Raw genomic sequence first — 20911 nt, 5'->3', positions numbered from 1 at the left:
TCTTCAGGATTCATACATGTTGTAGCATATGTAAGAATTTCCTTCCTTTGTAAAAGGCGAAATAATAATTCCATTGTTTTAGAAGTTCCTTCTTTTTGAAGGCTGAATAATATTTCATTGTATTTATATATCACATTTTGTTTATCCATTTATCTATTGATGGACACTTGGATTGCTTCCACCTTATGGCTGTTGTGAATAATGCTACAGTGAATGTAGATGTACAAATAACTGAGTCCCTGCTTTCATTTCTGTGGGTATATACCCAAAGGTAGAATTGGATCATATGGTAATTCTGTGTTTAATTTTTTGAGGAAATTCCATGGCACAGTGGTTGTACCTTTTACATTCGCCCAGCCAACACACAAGGGTTCCAATTTCTCTGCATCCTTGCCAACACTTATTTTTCATTTCCTTTTTTATTTTCTTTTGTTTTGTTTTGTTTTCTTTCTTTTTTTTTTTTTTAATAATGGCCATCTAATGAGTGTGAAGCAGTATCTCATTGTGATTTTGATTTGTATTTCCAGAATGATGAGTGATGTTAAGCAGCTTTTTGTGTGCTTACTGGCCAGTTGTTTTTTTTTTTTTTTTTTTTTTTTTTTTTTTATTTATTTATGATAGGCACACAGTGAGAGAGAGAGAGGCAGAGACACAGGCAGAGGGAGAAGCAGGCTCCATGCACCGGGAGCCCGACGTGGGATTCGATCCCGGGTCTCCAGGATCGCGCCCTGGGCCAAAGGCAGGCGCCAAACCGCTGCGCCACCCAGGGATCCCGCTTACTGGCCAGTTGTATGCCTTTGGAGATAGGTTTATTCAAGTCCTTTGCCTATTTTGAAATCAAGTAGTTTGTCTTTTGTATTGTTAAGTTTTAGGAATTCTTTATATATTCTGATTATTAGTCCTTTTTCACTCCATGATTTCCAAATACTTTCTTCCATTCTATGGGCTTTTTCTTTTGATAGTATGCCCTTTGATATACAAAAGTTGTAAATTTTTATGAAGTCTATTTTTTCTAGGTTTTCTTTTATTTCCTCTGCTATTGGTGTTGTATCCAAGAAACCATTGCCAAATCCAATGTCATGAAACTTCTCCCTTTGGTTTTCTTGTAAGAATTTTATAGTTTTGACTCTTAGGCTTAGGTCTTTAATCCATTTTGAGTTAATGTTTTATTAGTGATTGCATTGTATTTAAATCAAGTTGGGTATTACTGATAGCTGAATAATATTAAATCTTTCAATTTATGAACACAGATGTCTTCCCATTTATTTGTATTGTCTTTAATTTCTTTGAGCAACATTTTGTAGTTTTTTATTTACAAGTCTTTCACCTCTTTGGTTAATTTTTTTTTTTTCTATTGAAATGGAATTGTTTTCTTAATTTCCTCTCTGGATTCTTCATGGTTAATGTATAGAGATGCACCTGATTTTTGTGTGCTGATTTTGTGTCCTGTGACTTTGCTGTCTTTGCTTATTAGTTCTGATAGTTTTTTGGTGGAATCATCAGGATTTTCTACATATAAGATCATGACACCTGCAAAGATCACTTTACTTCTTCCTTTCCAATTCAGATCCCTTTTATTTCTTTTTCATACTTGTTCTGGTTAGAATTTCTGATACTCTTTTGAATGGAGGTTGTGAAAGTGAGCATCCCTATCTTGTCCTGATGTTAGAGGAAAAGATTTCAGTCTTCTCACCATTGAATATGATGATGTTCACTCTAAATTTTTTATATATGGACTTTTTATTTTGAGGTAGTTTTCTTCTGTTGCTAGTTTGTTGAATTGGTATTTATGAATTGGTATTTAATTTTATCCAATGCTTTTTCTGCATCAATTCAGGTGATCGTGTGTTTTTTCCCTTCATTCTGTTAATGTGGTTTGTTATATTGATTGTTTTTTTGTATGTTGAACCATCCTTGCTTTCCAAGAATAAATCTCTCTTGGTCATGGTGTGTAATCCATTTGATATGCTGCTGAATTTGGTTCACTAGTATTGTTGAGGATTTTTGCATCAATATTTATAAGGGGGATAGAGGCTCCTGGGTGGCTTAGTGGTTGAGCATCTGCCTTTAGCTCAGGGTGTGATTCCGTGGTGCGAGGATCGAGTCCCACGTTGGGCTCCCTGCAAGGAGCCTGCTTCTCCCTCTGCCTGTGTCTCTGCCTCTCTCTGTGTGTATCTCATGGATAAATAAATAAAATTTAAAAATATATATTGATAAGGGATAATAATGGTCTGTAGTTTTCTTACAGTGTCTTTGGCCTTGATATGGGGATAATACTGACTTTGTCAAATAATTTACGAAGTGTTCCTTCCTCTTCAATTTTTTGCAAGAGTTTGATTGGTGTTACGACTTATTTAAATGTTTTGTAGAATTCACTGGTGAAACCATCTAGTCCTGGGCCTCTCTTTGTTGGGAGGTTTTTGATTACCAGTTGAGTCCTCCTTACTGTAGATCTGTTCAGATTTTCTGTTTTCTTCATGATTCAGTCTTGGTAGATTTTGTGTATCAAGAAATAGTCCATTTCACCTAAGTAGTTCATTTTGGAAGTTATTTTTGGAAGTTTTTTTCTAGATGATATTTAGTGAAAGGACCAGAATGCATTACAGCATTATAGTTTTAGGATAATTATTGATGTTTATCATGGTGCTTTTATATAATTTGATTTGTGATTCTCCCAATAACCTAATGAGTAAGCAGTATGACTATTAGTTTTATTTTACAGAAAAAGTAGCTGAGGCCCCAAGATGTATAGTTGACATAGCTATACAAACTATAGAATATAAAAGTTAACATATACAGAAGATAAAATAGTGGTCTCAAAAGTGGAGGGGCATATTGGAGTTCGGGGAGTGAGATTTTTACATTTATCAAATTGGAGCAGGTATTTAAATTGGTTGAAAAGTACCATATGATAATTTCTTTTCATTCTTGAACTTCATTATCTTTAGTCATAGAAAGGTTACTTGTGTGTGTGTGTGTGTGTGTGTATTTATCTAAGGATTCTGTCAAGTAAAATAATATATTGTAGTAAAGGGACGCCTGGTGGCTCAGCGGTTGAGCATCTGCCTTGTGCTCAGAGCATGATCCTCAGGGTCCTGGGATTGAGTCCCACATCAAGCAGGGAGCCTGTTTCTCCCTCTGCCTATGTTTCTGCCTCTCTCTGTCTGTGTCTCTTGTGAATAAATAAATCTTTTTTAAAAAAACATTAGAGTAAAATACCATGGAAAAGAATATTTGGGTTAAAATGGCAGAGCTTTGGGCACCTGGGTTCAGGTGGTTAAGTGTCTGACTCTTGATCTTTGCTCAGGTCTTGATCTCAGGGTCATAAGTTCAAGCCCTTTGTTGGAATCCATGCTGGATATTGAGCATATACTTACAAAAAATGGTAGAGCTTCTGCTATAAATCCAGAACAGTATTTCCTTTCATAAATGATTGTCACATTACAAAACTGCAAACTCTTTAGATGTCTTGATGATTCTACCTATTTGTATTTTCATCTATAACTTAAGTTTTTTTTAAAGCTCTGAGGGTTTGAGTTATTTATTTGCTTCATTTAACTAAGAGTATCTGCCCTTTGCTTAACTTTAGCTATTACCATTAATTTTCATTTTCTTATTTTTCACAGTGACTTAATAGAATACGAAAGAATTATTTACCAAGCTGTTTATTTTTCAGGTTCCTAGAAGCCAAACCAAATTGACAATAATGCTTGAAAAGCTAGGAATGGATTATGATGGGCGGCCTCACAGTGGTCTTGACGACTCTAAGAACATTGCCCGAATAGCAGTTCGTATGCTTCAAGACGGATGTGAACTCCGAATTAATGAGAAAATGCACGCAGGACAGCTAATGAGTGTGTCTTCTTCATTACCAATAGAGGGCACTCCAGCTCCACAAATGCCACATTCTAGAAAATGACAGCATTTTTGCCCTTTGCCCATGGATCATTCACTCTAACTGGAGTTGCTACAAAGAGGTAGCAGATGAATACTTACTGAATTAGTCCTGCGGTGCAAAATTTTAAGCACCTTAAACATTTACAGTCTTACTGCAGTTAATAGTTCTTTATATAAATGTGTGTGAACAGATCTGTGGGGAGGGCATATTGAATTTTTTGTCACCAGCACTTTTGATATGAGCAGTATTTGTTACACAGTAACAGTTCCTGCTTAGAATTGAATTTTATAATTTAAGGTGTCCAAAACGTATCCCTTTTGGTTTTAAAATGTAAAGGCTTATTGGCCTTCCCCCATCCTTGAGTGTCATATCTTATTGATGTTAAAATATATAATGTATTTCTACATTAACATCATTAGATCAAGTCATTTCTTACAATGCAGGAAAGGCCTTATCTAGCCTTTGGGTTTTAAGAATATCATAGTCCTTTTGATTTTTGAATTCTGTATGTGAAGTTCAGCGGTGCATGGTGAATTTCATAAAGTACTTGGTACACATATCTGCCTACATTTCTTTTCAATTTATAGTTGGAAGACTTGTGGTGGCTTATAGGGTCTTGTTAAAAATTCAGTTACTGGTGAGGTTAATGGAAAGTCAGAAGAAAATACCATTTAAAGGAATATAAGCTCTGTAGCTCAAACTTTATAACACATAAACATATCAGTGGGGGTTTTTTTGACATCATTTTTTGATTCCCCTCCATCTTTTGACATTTATCTGCTCTAATTCTTAAATCTAAGAGACCATGCTTTGAAATAGACTAAAAATAAGGGTCACCATTTAATTTTGTATTTGTTTTCAACATTACAAGTAAGGTTAATAAAGTCAAATAATGCTTTTTTTAACATATCATGTGTTTATTATAAGTTGATGTAGGAGTGACCACTAAATATTGAATAATTCTTAACTAATTCTAAAGACGTGTGTTTATGGAGTTGAAAAAGCAAGCAAAACTCTTATTTAGAAGCTAAAAATATTTTCTCAGTTGAGTTTCCCCAGATACCTTTCATGGAACAATTTGCTTTTTTTCTTTTACTTTCTATTAGTAGTTGTGATGCTGCTTTATTTTATTGATTTATATATTAATTAAATGAATTTAAAGAGGCTTCTAACCCTGCATAGAAAAAAGGCCTTTTTCCTCGTCTGAGAATTCTCTCCACAGTGCTGTAGAAAGATTGAATTTCTGCCTTTGAGTGGTAGCTGTAGAATAAGAATAAAGAATAAAAAGTGGGTAACAGAAGGCACAGGGGAATGTGATACCCTCAGACAAACTGAGGTAATAAAACAGGGAAATCTAGATGTGTTACGTTTATGTAGTAAACTTTGGTAGTGAAATGGATATATGCTGAAATTTTTGTGAATCCCAAATAGCACCATGTAATATACCATAAAGTATTACTGAAAGTTTCAAAGGATTTCCTTCAAATCCTTACTGAGTTACTGGACCAGGGCAGAGTAGTAGAGAACAACAAATCATTGTTGAGATGTGGAAGCCAGGAGGTCCACTGGCATATTTTTTAGGTGATTTTTTTCCACATGGCCACCTTACCTTAGAATTCAATTTTATGGCATAGCAAAATCATAATTATCTGTTGCCAGCTTCTGTAGTTGCTCATGAGCAACTGAAATTGCAATTGGGAAATCTGAGAATGGCAAAGAAATATTACATCGCCCTATTGTTTTGTTTGTTTTTAAGTCTGACTTCTGATTTCTCTGCCAGTTTTTCTTTTTTGTGAAGTAACCTAAAGTACTGAAAAACTATTGTATTTCTTTTTAAGACTTTAGCATTATAAGCTGTCAGTATCCTTTTGACTCAGATATTTTATTTGGTGATGTTTTATTCTCATTTTTTAAAATTATTGAGGAGTATTTGACAAATGTAAGTGTATATATTTAAAATGTAAATGTGATGATTTGATATACATTGTGGAGTCATTACCACAATCATATCACCTCATATAGTTAACTGTTTTTTGGTGGTGGCGAGAATGCTTAAGGTCTACTTTCAGCAGCTTTGAAGTATACGGTACCATGTTATTGACCATAGTCAGCACTGCTATACAGCAGATCCTCAGAGCTTACTCTTTTAACTGAAAGTTTGTACTCTTGGATCTACATTACCCTCTCTCTTCCATCCCCAGCCCTTGGCAGCCATCATTCGGTTATATTTCTATGATACTAGCTTTTTTTTTTTTAATTCTACATATAAATGATACCATGCAGTATTTTTTGTCCATCAGGCTTAATTTCACTTAGCTCTCCAGGCTCATCCACACTGTTGCAAATGATAGTATTTCCTTTTTCTTTATGGCTGAATAATAATCCATTGTATATGTACCATTCATTTCAAGATTTTTTTTTTAGTTCTCTTGATTTCTTTTTTGATCCGTTGGCTCCTCAGAAGTGTTTTGTTTAATTTCTACATACTTACAAACTTTTCCAGCTCTCCTATCATTGATTTGTAATTTCATACTATTGTGGTCAGAAAGATAGTTGATTATGATTTCAGTCTTCCTGTATTTGTTGAGACTTATTTTGTGTCTTAACATATGATCTATCCTGGAGAGTATTTTGTGTGTGCTTGAGAAGAATGTGTATTCTGCTGCTATTGGTTAAAATGTTCTGTATATGTCTGTTAGGTCCATTTGGTCTAAATTATCACTCAACTCTGTTATTTTCTCACTGATTTTCTGTCCAGATGATCTCTCCATTGTTAAAAGTAAGATATTGAAATCCTCTGCCATTACTGCATTGCTATTTATTTTTGCTTTCAGATTTATTCATAATTGTTTAATATTTAGGTGTTCAATATTGGGTACATAAATAATTGTTATAGCCTCTTGATGAATTGGCCCTCATTATTTGTTATATAATAACCTTCTTTGTTTATTGTTACAGCTTTTGAGTTAAAGTGTGTTTCGTCCCATATAAGTATAACTACTTTTGTTTCCATTGGCATGGAGTATCTTTTTCTATCCTTTTACTTTTAGCTTATGAGTGCCCTGAAAGCTTAAGTTAGCATCTTATTGGCGACATATAGTTAGGTCTTGTGTTTATATCCATTTAGTCAATCTGTGTCTTTTAATTGGAGAATTTAAACCATTTACCTTTAGGTTAATTATTAATAGGTAAGGACTTACTATCTTCATTTTGTTAATTGATTTCTGATTGTTTTTCAGTGCCTTTTTTCCTTCTCTCTGTCTTTGTGAGTTGATTATTTTTGTAGTACTATGCTTTCTTTTTATCATTTGTATATTTCTTAGCGGCTTTTGCTTTGTGATTACCATGAGGCTTTCATAGTACATCTCAGTTACGATAGTCTTGTGTAAGTAAGCAAGCTGACAACAGCTGAACTTCAAAGGTTAAGCATTTCTTTAGCTTTTCTTATAAGGCAGGTCAAATGGTGATAGATTCTCTCAGTTTTTGTTTGTCTGGAACAGTCTGTATCTCTCCTTCATTTTTGAAGGACAGCTTTGCTAGGTAAAGTATTCTTGGTTGACAGTTGACAGTTTTTTCTTTGAGTACTTAGAAATATATCATCCTACACTCTTCTGGCCTCTAAGGTTTCTGCTAAGAAATCTGCTGATAGCTGTATCAGGCTTTTTTTCTTTTGCTGCTTTCAAAATTCTTTTTTTTGTTTGTTTTTTGAGATTTTTTTTATTATAATGTATCTCAGTAAAGAGTTCTTTGGGTTGACTGTTTTTGGGAATCTATGAGTCATTTACCTGGGTGATCATATCTCCCCAGATTTGGGAGGTTTTTAGGCATTATTCTTTAAATAAGTTTTCTATCCCTTTCTCTTTTTTTCTCCTTCTGAGACTCCTATAAAGCAAATATTGTTTCAGTTGATGTCCATAGTACAAATAGGCTTTCTTTACTCTTTTTAAAAAATATTAAAAAAATATTTATATGAATGATAGTTTTCTTAAGGATTTATTTATTTGAGAGAGAGTACAAATTGGGAGAAACCGAGGGAGAGAGAGAATCTTAACCAGAGTCCCCACTGAGCATGAAACCCAATGCAGGGCTTGGTCCGAGGACCCTGGGATTATGACCTAAACCAAAATCAAGAGTTTGCTGCTTAACCCAATGAGCCACACAGGCACCCCTGTGAATGATACTTTTTAAAGGGAAGGCGCACCATTGAAGCCTAGTGAGGAAGGCATTAACAATTTTACTTTCTGAATTGTGAAGCCAGATTCAATGGCTGAGCCAAAGATATTCTGCTGCTTAGAATCCAGGTCCCCTTTTCTAAGTCTTAGGGTCTATAAGAACATAAAAGTTCCAGTCCTGTGGGCCCAGAGCAGGGGCTTCCAATGGTTGCTGGTTGTGGATTTCAAAGAAAAGGGCAACCTGCACACCAAGATTGGGGGCAGAGGAGAGGGTCCTAGTCCTCCAAAGCCCTTGGTGCCCAACTCTAGCAAAGGATGTTGGGGTGGGACAGTGAGACCCAAATGAGAATCCCCAGTAAGGCAGCTTTCTGTACCTTGTCCCTACCTAGCACAGTGCGCATACCAGTGTGGACACCAAAGGGTCCTGCACCTCCCAACCCTCCTTACAGTGCAGATCATCAGGCCCTTGTCCTGAGCTCAGGGGCCAAGAAGGGAGGACATCTGGCCCATGGTGATCTGAGAAGTGGCAGAGTACTGTGTTCTGGGTGCCCAGCTGAGTGCAGAGTCACCAAGGAGACTAGTCTCCCATGGGCAGTGCCATGTCCACTGCAGATGAAGGTGTGGGTTACTTAAACCATGAACACCAAGCATCCTCTCTTCCCAGCAGTGGTGGTCCTTGCTACCTTCCTCCTCCTTCCTCCTGCTATCCAGCTCATACCTCTTGCCACCGTCCCTCCTCTGGCCGGAATCTGTGCTGTCTATCCACACTTTTTTTTCTCTACTTTTTTTTATCCTCTGGATAGTATCAAGAGAGCTCAGATTTTTTTCTTCTGCCTTTTTGAGCCTGCTGTTGAAGCTGTCTTGCATTTTTTATTTTATTCATCATATTGTAGTCCCCCCTCTATCCATTGAGGATACATTCTAAGACCTCCAGTGAATACCTGAAAACACAGATAGTTCTGAACCCAAATATGCTGTGTTTTTCTTAAGCACACTTACTTATGATGAAGTTTAATTTGTATGTTAGGCACAGTAAAAGATTAACAACAGTCACTTATAATGAAATAGAACAATTAGAACAATATGCTATAATAAAGGTTATGTGAATGTCATCTCAAAATAGTGTACTATATTCACCTTTCTTCCTGCGATGATACAAGATGATACAGTGCCTATATGATGAGATGAAGTGAGGTGAATGATATAAGCGCTGTGATGTAGTAGTGCTAAGCCACTGTTGTCTTTCTGACAATACGTCAGAAGGAGGATCATCTGTTTTGGATGATCCTGAATCATTGAGCCATAACGATGTCAGTGGTTGGATATCAGGAACAGACAATGATGATTGAGGATCCTCAATAGTTGAAGGTTTTTTTTGCTGAAATCTTTTAGAAGAACATTATAATCAGAAATGATTGTCTTTCTAACTCATCAAAGTATGATGTAGAGGTTATAATCCTTTGGTGATCATATGGGTGACTTTAATGCTGCATTCCGTCTAAGGATTGTATTCCATAATTTTGTCCTTTAATGTTTGTGCAATTTGATACACATCAGCCAATTTTGGGATTGTCTACATTGCTGGTTCTACTTAAGTTTCTTCTTCATATTCCTCTTCCTTTTTTATTTTTTTAAAGATTTTATTTATTCACGAGAGACACAGAGAGAGGCAGAGACATAGGCAGAGGGAGAAGCAGGCTCTCGACCTGAGCCAAAGACAGATGGTCAACCACTGAGCCACCCAGGCACCCCTCATCTTCTCTTCTACACGTGATTCCAGAAGTTCTTCTAATTCTTCATTTGTTAACACTTGTTGATGGCTTTCAGTATGTTCTTTCACTTCATCAAGAGTGTTGGTAATTCCTCTTTCAACAACTTGTCTTGCTGCTGAAGGATTCTCCTAACTTCTCCATCAGTCCCCAGGAAGCCTTGAAAATTAACCACGACTTCACTTGATAAGTTCTAGCAGGCATTTACAGTTCCTGGTTTTAATTCATCCACTGCAGCTTTGATGAATGTTACTGCATCAGCATAGTGAATGATTTCCAGCCCTGCGTTATGCCCAGATTAGGGTCTGCATCACTTGATGGTTGAATGCAATCAAATACGAGGCAGGTGTATGTGGCTTTCTTTTTTTTCTTTTTTTTTTTTTTTTAATTTTTATTTATTTATGATAGTCACAGAGAGAGAGAGAGAGGCAGAGACACAGGCAGAGGGAGAAGCAGGCTCCATGCACCGGGAGCCCGACGTGGGATTCGATCCCGGGTCTACAGGATCACGCCCTGGGCCAAAGGCAGGCGCTAAACCGCTGCGCCACCCAGGGATCCCTGTATGTGGCTTTCATAAAGCAAATGATGCCCTGGCCATGGGGCTGAAGCAGTGAGGTATTTGGAGGTTAAAATGTAACTTCAACATTTTCATTTTCATAGCAAACATTCAAGATGGCCAGGTACTGGCACTGTTATTAATAGGACTTTAAATTCCAACCCTTGCTCTTCCAAGTATTTTTTCTCTTTCAGGATGAAGCACTGGTGGAACCATTCCAGAGAAAAGATAGCTGTCACCATGCTTTCTGATTATGTTGCCAGAACATGGGCAGATAATTTTTGTTTTCGTTTTTGAGAGCGCACGGGTTCTTTGCTTTGTACGCTCTGCGTGGGATTATCCTATGCCTTGCACAAATGTTAACACATAGTAGGAGTTAACTTGTCTTATGTTTTCTGCCCTGGTACCCCTCTTGCACTTTTATGAAGGTATGTTCTATTGGGCATCTTCTTCCAGAAGAGCCTGATTTCATTGCAGTTGAAGACTTGCTTTGGATGGTGGTATCCTTTCTCTTTTTTGGTGGGGAGGGTAGGGGCAGAGGGAGAGTAAGAGCAAGAATCTTAAGCAGGCTCTACACCCAGCATGGAGCCCGATGCTGGGCTCAATCTCATGACTCTAAGATCATGACCTAAGCCAAAATCAGGAGTCGGAGCTTTATTGAGCCATCCATGTGCCCCAAGTATCCTTTCTCTTTAATCAACTTTTTCAACTCTACCAAACATGTAGCAACACCTTCTTCATTGTTAGTCATAGTCTTTCCAGTAGTTTTTATGTTTTTTAGTCCAAACTTATTCTTGAATCTATGTAATAACCATCTGTTACTTGTGGTAAATGGCTTGGCATCACTTGTTTTAGGAGATCCCCCATCATTGGAGGGGCCAAGCTCCCACTGTCTCTGCAGAGGTCCTGGGTGTGGCAGTGGTGGCAAGGGCCATTGGGATCCTCAGAGCCAGAGGCTCCTCATCCTCCAGGTCTCCTGAAGCCTTTACAGGCTCAGTAAATAAAGCACAACATGCTGGCACAACATGCTGCCATCAGTCAAAACATTTTGTGTTCATGTCCTCCACCCATAAATTTGATGCCTTTTCCATCTTAACTAAGCACTTATCATACACTGTGCCTGTAACTTCTGCAGTTTGAGGTGCAACAGCAAAACTAGCACAGATTTCTTTTTCCTTCTTCACAAATTTATGGGTGGAAGATTAATTCTTACAGGAGATCTTAGCAGCCTCAGCCTACGATTTTTTTTTCTTGTTAAGTCGAAAACTTTACTTTTCACCGAGAAGCATCTTAAGGCTTTTCTTTAGCTTCTCTGATTTGCCAGTCCTGCCCTTAGGGGCTGTTATTTCATAAAATAAGGGTTACTTAGACACAAGCACCTCAAAACCACAACAGCCCATCTGATAAAGGAGGTGGCTACTCGGTGACTAGTGGGCGGGTAGTTTGTGCCATGTGAATATGCTGGACAGTGGGATGATTCATGCCTTCAATAGGGTGGAGCAGGACAGCTTGAGATTTCATCATGCCATTCAGGGCACGATGTAAAACTTAGGAATTACTTGTTTCTGGAATTTTCTGTTCCCTATTTTTGGACTACAGTTCACCACAGATAATTGAAACCGTGGAAAGCAAAACAAGTGACTACTGTATTCTTCAGCTCCAGAGTTTCTGTTTGGTTCTTTTTTATGATTCCCATCTCTTTCAAACTTTTGTTCATGTGTTGCTTTCCTGAGTTCATTGAGTTACCTATTTATGTTCTCTTGAATCTTGCTGAGCTTCCTTAAAATGATTATTTTGAATTCTTTTTCAGGTAACTCAGATCTATAATTTTGGGTGCTCAGTTACAGGAAAATTATTGTGTTCCTTTGGTGGTATCTTCTTTCCATGCTTTTTCTTGTTTCTGATGGCTTTGCATTGATGTCTGTACATTTTGCGGGAGCAGTGACCTCTTCCAGCTTTTTTTTTGGCCTGGCTTTGGCTTTGGTGGGAAACTTTCACCTGAAGCTGGCTGTGAGAGCCCTGGCTGGCTGGGGTGCAGTATCTTTGGTTCCTGGGAAAACACAGCGGCTTACTCTCTGTGCAGCCCTATTAGCCAAGGTCAGTGTTGGTACAGACCTGAAGGGGTCTTCTGTGGCCAAGACTGCAGAGGTCCTGTGGGTGGCAGTGGTGGTGAGGGCTATTGGGATCCTTAGAGGAAAAGGCTCCTGGAGTCCTTCAGTTCCCCCATTTTGCCCATGGGAGAAGCTGTCCCTTCTAGCTGAGGGGATACCTCCTGGCACTTGGTCTGCCATCCTGGCACTCTGAGCAGGAGTAGAGTGGAGTCTTGGGATCATGGATATGGAACCACCACAGCAACTGGGTCTGTGGGCAGGGGTGCACTTGGCAGTAGCACTGGTGTCTGAGGTGCAGGTATGTGCTGATCTTCTGTGAAACCAGGGTGCTAGTTGGGCTCCTTTCAGTGACTCAGGTGGAGTGGTGGGGAGGGAGACACAGCAGCACAGGCCCTTAATGACAGGGTGCGGGAGTGAGTGGCTTGGGCCCAAGGGAGTAGAGTGCAGTAGCAACATGGCATAGGGATGGTGGGTCTGAGTTCTAACTCTGGGCCCAGGAGGCAGTCTTGGAAGAGCAGCCACAGCAGCACATCCCTAGTGGAGGCCCACTAAAGCCACATCTTGGGACCCAGGGGGAAGGTTGCAGAAGAGTGGAAGCTTAGCCATTATGGTGATTTCAGAGCCGTGATCTGGGACCTGTGGGGGCCCATCTCTGAGTAGTGCAGCCTGACCCCGGTGCTGGCAGGGAAAGCGTGACCTGGGATTTTGAGAGCAGGGCACAGAGCAGCAACAGGTGTCCCAGAGACAAAGTTGCAACACAGTGGGTAGAGCACAGAGCACTAGCAGCTCTGGTCCTGTACATGGCAAGGTGCTGTGGCATCCAGAGCTCTGAGAGTAGGGCATAGCCACAACAGGCCTCTGGGGGAGGAGGAGATACAGCAGCTAGAATTGGTGTTGGTGAAGACTGTGAGGTCTTCAGCAGCAAAGGCTGCAAAACGTCCACAGCAGTGAAGCTTGCTGGGGTTTCCCTCTCCTCATTCTCATGAGGTGAATCTCTGTGAGAACCCCTCATGGTGCCCAGCTGCTCTGTACCAAGAGGAGGTGACACAGCTAAAATGCTTCCGGTGCTTTTCCAGATGGCTTCCCATGTTTTGTTTTGTTTTGTTTTGTTTTTAAGATTTTATTTATTTATTCATAGAGACAGAGAGAGAGAGAGAGAGAGAGAGAGAGAGAGAGAGGCAGAGACACAGGCAGAGGGAGAAGCAGGCATCATACAGAGAGCCTGATGTGGGACTCTATCCAGGGTCTCCAGGATCACACCCTGGGCTGCAGGCGGCGCTAAACCGCTGCGCCACCGGGGCTGCCCTTCCCATGTTTTTTTTTTTTTTTTTTAGCTCTGCAGGGTTTTTGCTGCTCCTTAGTCCTCCAGAGTTCTCCCTGTTTTAGGGAAACATAGTTTTCCCTGTTTTTGTCATTTTGTAATTAGTTGTTTATCATTTTTGTTATTTTTGTGGGGGAGATGAGCCTTAGTCACCTCTTAGCCCCTCCATTTGCAGACACCACCCTCTTCCTAACCATTGGTAATTGCTCTGTTGAGTCTCCACCCTCCTCTCTAATTTGATATTCCTTCTATCAGATTGACTTCGTGTTTGGATTTTGCTGAGACTAATCATGCCTGTTCTGATGAGATGATCTTAAACATCAAGAGTACTGCTTTCTGTGGTTTGACTTTTGTTGTGTTCTCTTATCCTTGAGGTATTCAGTATTGCTAATTCTTGCAAAAAAAAAAAATGCTTAGGAGACGAATGCCATTTAGTATTCCAGAAAATCAGCAATATTAGTAATATTTTATTCTTGTCATTTTTTTTACTATTAACATTTTAATGTATACTATTTACCATTATGATATTAATATTTATTAATTATTATTTACAAACAACCCTTTGTTTTTTTCTTAGTCATTAGCTATGTTAATTTCTTTGCTTTCTGATATTCACTTGTTAAGACATATTGGCATACTGGTTTCTGCTGTATTATTTTCAAATTAATGATCTTTCGAACTGAGATATATGCCAGAGCAACTTTGTCTGTGTTTTGTTTGTTCCATGTTCTTTTGGATAAAGCACTTCAAAACATAAGCTGTGAAAAAATGTTTTTCTGAAGTGTCCTTTTTGCCTAACAATGGTCCTGTTTAATCTGCCTCCTGGGGACAGATTTCTACCTGGATTGAAATGAAAGTCCATAGAAGCCTCTAGTGAATTACCTATTAAAAGGGAGATGTTGGGTCCCCTGGGTGCCTCAGCTATTGAGCGTCTGCTCAGGCTGTGATCCCGGAGTCCTGGGGTCGAGTCCCACATTGGGCTCCCTGCATGAAGCCTGTTTCTCCCTCTGTCTACCTTCTTCCTAACCATTGGTAATTGCTCTGTTGAGTCTCCACTCTCCTCTCTAATTTGATATTCCTTCTGCCTATGTCTGTGCCTCTCTCTGTGTGTCTCTCATGAATAAATAAATAAAATCTCTCTTAAAAAAAATGTATCTTTGGAGACTAGGTTAAATGGTCATTTTTTATAAAGGTAGGACCAGTTGACCTGCTTTTTAATTTTTTTTATATATATACTTTTAAAGATTTTATTTACTTATTCATGAGGGACACACAGAGAGAGGTAGAGACATAGACTAAGGAAGAAGCAGGCTCCCTGCGAGGAGCCTGATGATGGGACTGGATCCCAGTACCCTGGGATTATGACGACCTGAGCCAAAGGCAGATGTTCAATCACTGAGCCACGCAGGAGTCCCAACTTGTTCTTTTTATTTAGTAACATCACTATGAATGTTACTCCCCAAATGGTCATGCAAAACAATAATTTGGGGGAGAGGGAAAGAGTGGGTCGTGAAATTATTGAGAGGGAGCAGTAAAGATAACTGCTGTTTGGTGTAGGCTGCAGGCGGGCTCACCAAAGAAACTACATGCTGTGAATGCTAATCGGATATGTTGTATTTTGAAGACCGACTTCGTTTCTAAGACACTGTGGAGAATATAAACTCCTTGAGAGCAGGGACTGAGACTTCTACATCTTTGATGCCAACAGTGTGGGATCCCAGGAATGTTCTGCACGTGGTTGAGTCCAGTGTTAGTAAATGAATGGCAGCATTAAGTAGTTCTTTTTCTATTATATACTTAGAAGTTTCCTCTTTCTTCTGCACCACAAACCCATATTTCAAATTTCCCTGCCCCCACAAAGCTTCCAAAGCCGATACACTTTTGAGTCTAGAGCTGCTGGTAAACTACCACCCATTGGCCAAATCCAGCCTGCCATCTATTTTTGTATAGCCTATGAACTAAGTCTGGTTTTTACATTCTTAAATAGTTGAAAAAAGTCAAAAGGATAATATTACTTTGTAATATGAAAATAATGTGAAATTAAATTTCTGTTTCTGTAAAGTCTTACTGGAACACAGCTACCATGCTCATTTATTTCCTTGTCCTCTCTGGCTGTTTTTGGATTGCAGTAGCAGAGTAGTTGGAATAGAGGCCATCTGGCCAGGAAGGTTGAAAACATTACCGCCTGGCCCTTTGCAGAAAAAGTTTGCCTACTCGTACCTCCTTGGTCTATAGAAATGTAGAAGCTCCATCAATAAATAAGAAGTCAACTGTGGTACCATGATAACCTAGAGCTAGATGTTCAGGTGCTTATCACTGAATACTGTGAAAGCACTTCAGTCTATTATGAGAATCCTGTAGGGAAGGCATTAACTCCATTTTACAGATGAAAAAATTGAGGTATAGAGAGGTTACCTTGGCAAAGATTAAGTATGAAATTCCCATACTTAATATGAATTTCACACTTAGGCAGTCAAACTCGAGTCTTTGCACCTTACTCCTCTGCTATACCACCTCCTCTTAGAGACCTCAGCTCATTTGATATTCTGAGAACAAATAGGTTATTCTGGATGGGATGAGTGTTCTCTTGCTGCAGCTTAGACTTTTCAATATCTGATTGTACTAAATATTACATGTCAGAAAGTAATTCGGTGTTCCTTTTGAATGGAATTATGAAATACTCAACATCAAAGGTAACAAGCTTGCAAGACTTGTTGGGGATGGAGTCAATGGGGAAGGAAAGGGCTATAAAATTTTTTCACTATGTTCTCAAGGTGAAGGCTGCAGTGAGGCTGACAAGGCTGAGAGGTGGGGGTAATTGTTTTATGGATCCTATTTTAATACTTGGGTAAAGGGCTGATGATTCTGAGGTATTAAGCTAGATCTGCTTTTGAATTTCTAAGTGTTATCAAGGAAAATTTGAATTTCTTTAGGATGAAAACTGAAAAATCATTGTGGACTCACATGCTCACATTGAGCATACTCATATATAGTATGCTCAATAACAAATTTACAATATGAATCCTTATCCGCCCCCCCTGTTGAACAAGAGAACAAAATAGTAGAATTAAATGGCAGAGAGAGGATTCAAACCCAGAGCTTCACTGCAAAGCCCATGACCTCACCCCCTATGTTTCTTTGGCACCATATTGCAGGATAAACTATGCTTTGCATGTTCCTTACGGGAAATGTGGGTAAGACTGGAAGGTATTTCTAAAGAACAAAAACAATAAAATACCCTACCTTGTTGCACATTGATCTCAGAAACCTTCCTGTTTCTCCTAGGGTAAAATGCAGATCTCTGCTGGCATTTAGGCCCCTCCACAGTGTGGTTTCTAGCTACCTTCCAGCTTTTATAGCAGCCATCTGTTCTTGGCTAATCACTATTCTACTCACCGTCATACCTGCATCATACCTACACCAGCCTGTTTCAGTCCCCAGTAAATTGCCTATCAATCTTGTGCTCTCATTGGTTTTTTTAAAAGACCAACTTTGATTCCAGCCTTCTTGCTTCCAGATTACCCAGACCTTTGGCAATACGTTCCTCTATTTGTTCACTCATTGCACAGATTCATATTTATCTCCATGTTTTTTATGTCTCTCCAACAAGATTGTAAATTCTTCAAGTGCAGGTTCTTAATATAGTGTGTCCTCAGAACCTAACACATAAGGGATGCTCAATTCAAAGTAATTAATGGTGGTAAAATACATTCCATAAGATTAGTACCTTTTTCTGAAATTGCAAAGGGTGGAGAGCATAAGTGTTGACTACTCTCTGAGAAAGGAGTTGTTATGTGGGCAGAGTTCTAGATATGGGCTGTTCCCTACTCTTCCCTGTTACTATGCACCATAAATACATTTTTAAAGACTGACTCAGGCAGTACTGTTTAATCCCTGCCTATACTTGGCTTTCCCTCTAGGTGCCAGGAAAAGCAAACAAATGCTAAGTTCTCCTTCCTAGTTCAGTCTATGCAATGCTGATTAAAAAAAATCTGCTCCCAACTATCTTTGGCTTTGAAAAGGTCATTGCTTACTTTTCCTTTGTCTGGAGCAGTGATTTTTCAAACTTTTGTGTGCAAGTACTCCCTAATACTTTTTTAAAAACTAGTTTTAAAAGGGAACTATCAACATTATACTTAAAGCTGTCCCTACGTTTAAATATTGGCAAAGGGATATAATTCCCAGCATAGTATAAATATTGACATTTTACAACAAAATGTTCATTACTCTTTCAGGTATACCCAACAGAGTTGAGATATCGTAGAATTTAATACCATTAACCATTACAGAAAATAACACAAATATTTAAAATTTCAAATATTTGTTTTTTCTTGAAATTATATTTTCATTGCAATTCCCTCACAAGACTTTATACTAATGTAACAACAGCAAAACCCTACCATAATACCTACATGAGACCTAAAAAAATGGAACTGTGAAAACGTGAGGTCATATTATTAGAATAATAATGAGGGAGAAAGTGTATGTTTTAGTCTGTACTGTCACACAGGACAAAAGTAAAAGTAGTGAGACTTACTGTACAAACTGACCAGGCACTAAGCTAAACTAAGTGATCACAAGGTGACCACTTTCTAACCACCACCACCAGCGCATGCCTTCCCCAGAGAAGTTTACAATATTTGGGAATAGGAGGCTAGTTTGAGGGACAAGGGGTCAAGTTCATTAGATTCGATTTTCATATTTCTGGAATTGGTTGCCTTAAAATTTTACTATGTGTTTTTATGCTTGAAAGTCCTATCGATCACATTGTCCTACATCTTTGCAACAAAAATGAATATATACATTTAAAATTTTATTTTCTTGTGATCTTAAAGCTGTGCTAAATTTCTTCTATTTTGAGTTTAAATTATCTTATGTAATTGATCAAAATATACATTTAAAAATTTGACACTTATTAAATGGAAAGTTTTTGAAAGTCTTTTTTTTTTAAGTCTACTTTTAATGAGATTATTTTCTGATTAGTTTATATATCCTTGGATAAATGGCATTATTAGAATGAAGGAGGGTTCAGCATTAATTCTATATCTAACTTGCATTTCTATCTTTGTAAATCCTGACAACAGCCCCTAAATAAAGGGATGGGAATGGAAGTAGCTTTATTAAAACAATTTCCCTCAATTTTTAAAATTCCATGTCAAAAATCGTATTGTAGTTTTAATCATCCTTCAGCTGACAGTATGGTTAGTTTATTGTTCATTTTTTGTTGTTGTTGTTGAAAACAGAAAATTGGTAGCTAACATTTAGCAAAGTTTCTTACTTAGAAGTATTTATTCTCAAATTTGGGGACATAAACCGAGAGGGCTTTACCAAGACAATCAAATGACTGTTAATTGTAACTGTTACTCTTTCACTTAGAAAAGCTTTATTTGATTTAACATATTTAACCCAGTTGGGAAATCCAGTCTGTTACTTCCAAAACATCTTTCAGATATACTCTTTTGATAGAGTTAGTGCTTTAAATATATTTTCATCATAATATTTATTTCACTAAATATGTAATTCATGAAAACCTTGGGACTGCAGATTTAATCACTTTATGGCAGATGTCCACCATATAATGAAACCAAATCAAATATCCACCATCTCATGATTAAATAGCTAAATCAGACTTCTGTCAGGAAGCCTGACTTGAAAATTCAAACGTTGTGTTAAGAAATTTTGAAGAATATTATAAAAATCATTAAGAACATCACCGAAGACTTCTTGTCTAAAATTAGTCAAGGCTTAAAATTACATAGATTTAACATAATTTAAGAAACAAGATAAATCAATTTACTACTTCTCATTATTTAACTTGTAACAATCACAGTTCTCTATAAGCTAAAATTACAAGTTATTTATAATAACTTCTAGCATGTAGGGTGGCAAGATATTCTTACGATAAAGCTGTGTGCATATATTGAATGAAGGTGTTTGGCTTTTGGTAGAATTAGGAATCAAATACAACATTAAATGTATTAGATAGGATCAGACTTTTCTATGAAATACTATAGGCTGCTAAAAACTAACTGATGTTGCAACTAGAATCCAGTTTACTTTCTCTTAATGGTGGTAGGAAATATAAATCATCTCATGAGATTAAATAAATTGAGATTGACTATTTGAAATGAGTATTTCATGATATGATCATGAAAAGTTTTGTTTGCAGTTCTTAATTCAGTGCATCATGAAAATTCTATTCATCCTGAAAGATATTTTAAGTTACAATTAAAATGATCAGCATCTCTAAACTATTCTTGTTTTGACTGCTCAAGGGTACTTTGTTTTCCAGTCAGTGATAATTCTAAAGAAGAGTATTTTAAATAGCAGGAAAAGTTACTTATGAGACAATCTGTAGCATTCAGTGTTTCTTACAGGTACTTCCTGCTTTGCTGGTAGGGCTTCCATCAAGAAGGATCTAGTTCTTCCTTGGCAAGAATCTGAAGATAGAAAGTGGCCAATTTGTTAAATAAAAATCCTTCTTACTTATGCTGTATCCCATTTTACCACATATCCAGATTTTTTTTTAAGATTTTTAAATTTATTTATTCATGAGAGGCACAGAGGCAGAGACATAAGCAGAGGGAGAAGATAGGCTTCCTGCGGGGAGCCCGATGAGGGATTCAATTCCAGGACCCTGGGATCACGACCAGAGCCAAAGGCAGATGCTCAACCACAGAGCCACCCTGGTGCTCCACATACCCAGACTTTGAACACATTCTAATAATTCCCCAAACACCCATCTCTATATCTCCCTAAACAGAAATACAGAATAGGGAAAGTCAGGAAGCCCCAAGGACTAACACTCTGTACTTAGACCTTAATGCCTCAGGCAGTACAATCTGGTGTAGGTTGGGAAGGTGAGCAGTGTGCCTTTGAATGGAAGGAATATTGTGAATACAGTGTTCTGTTTTTCAGACTGCTCAGTTTGAGGGAAGGGTATGTATGAAAGGTAAAAATGTGCAAGAAGATTCCTTTAAAATTATCCTTGCTCAAGGACCCCTTGAAAGGTTTTAAAGTACCCCTCATAGGGTTAAATACACCCCTTATGAAGGCATCTGGTCCAGAGCATTGAAAAGTTCTA

General features: G+C 38.1%; 1 protein-coding gene and 1 non-coding gene across 8 annotated transcripts in view; both read left to right on the top strand.

Annotated features, from left to right (window-relative positions):
* ERI1 (exoribonuclease 1) overlaps positions 1-20911 on the top strand; it is a 58141-nt gene that overhangs the window by 21615 nt on the left and 15615 nt on the right. For 5 of the 7 annotated variants that reach the window (XM_038560214.1, XM_038560215.1, XM_038560216.1 and 2 more), the window contains one exon: positions 3677-6802. In XM_038560214.1, coding sequence (XP_038416142.1) covers positions 3677-3919 — 243 coding nt within the window. In that variant the 3' untranslated portion in view covers positions 3920-6802. Of the gene's footprint in view, positions 1-3676; positions 6803-20911 lie in introns of those variants that run through there. The other 2 variants (XR_005371544.1, XR_005371545.1) reach the window with 1 other exon arrangement.
* MIR8848 (microRNA mir-8848) lies at positions 12736-12880 on the top strand. The gene has a single exon (NR_128797.1). It is a non-coding gene; the product is annotated as a microRNA mir-8848 (primary transcript).

This window comes from Canis lupus, chromosome 16 (assembly GCF_011100685.1).
Source record: "Canis lupus familiaris isolate Mischka breed German Shepherd chromosome 16, alternate assembly UU_Cfam_GSD_1.0, whole genome shotgun sequence".
NCBI lineage: Eukaryota > Metazoa > Chordata > Mammalia > Carnivora > Canidae > Canis > Canis lupus.
This window is presented reverse-complemented; position numbering and strand designations above follow the sequence as displayed.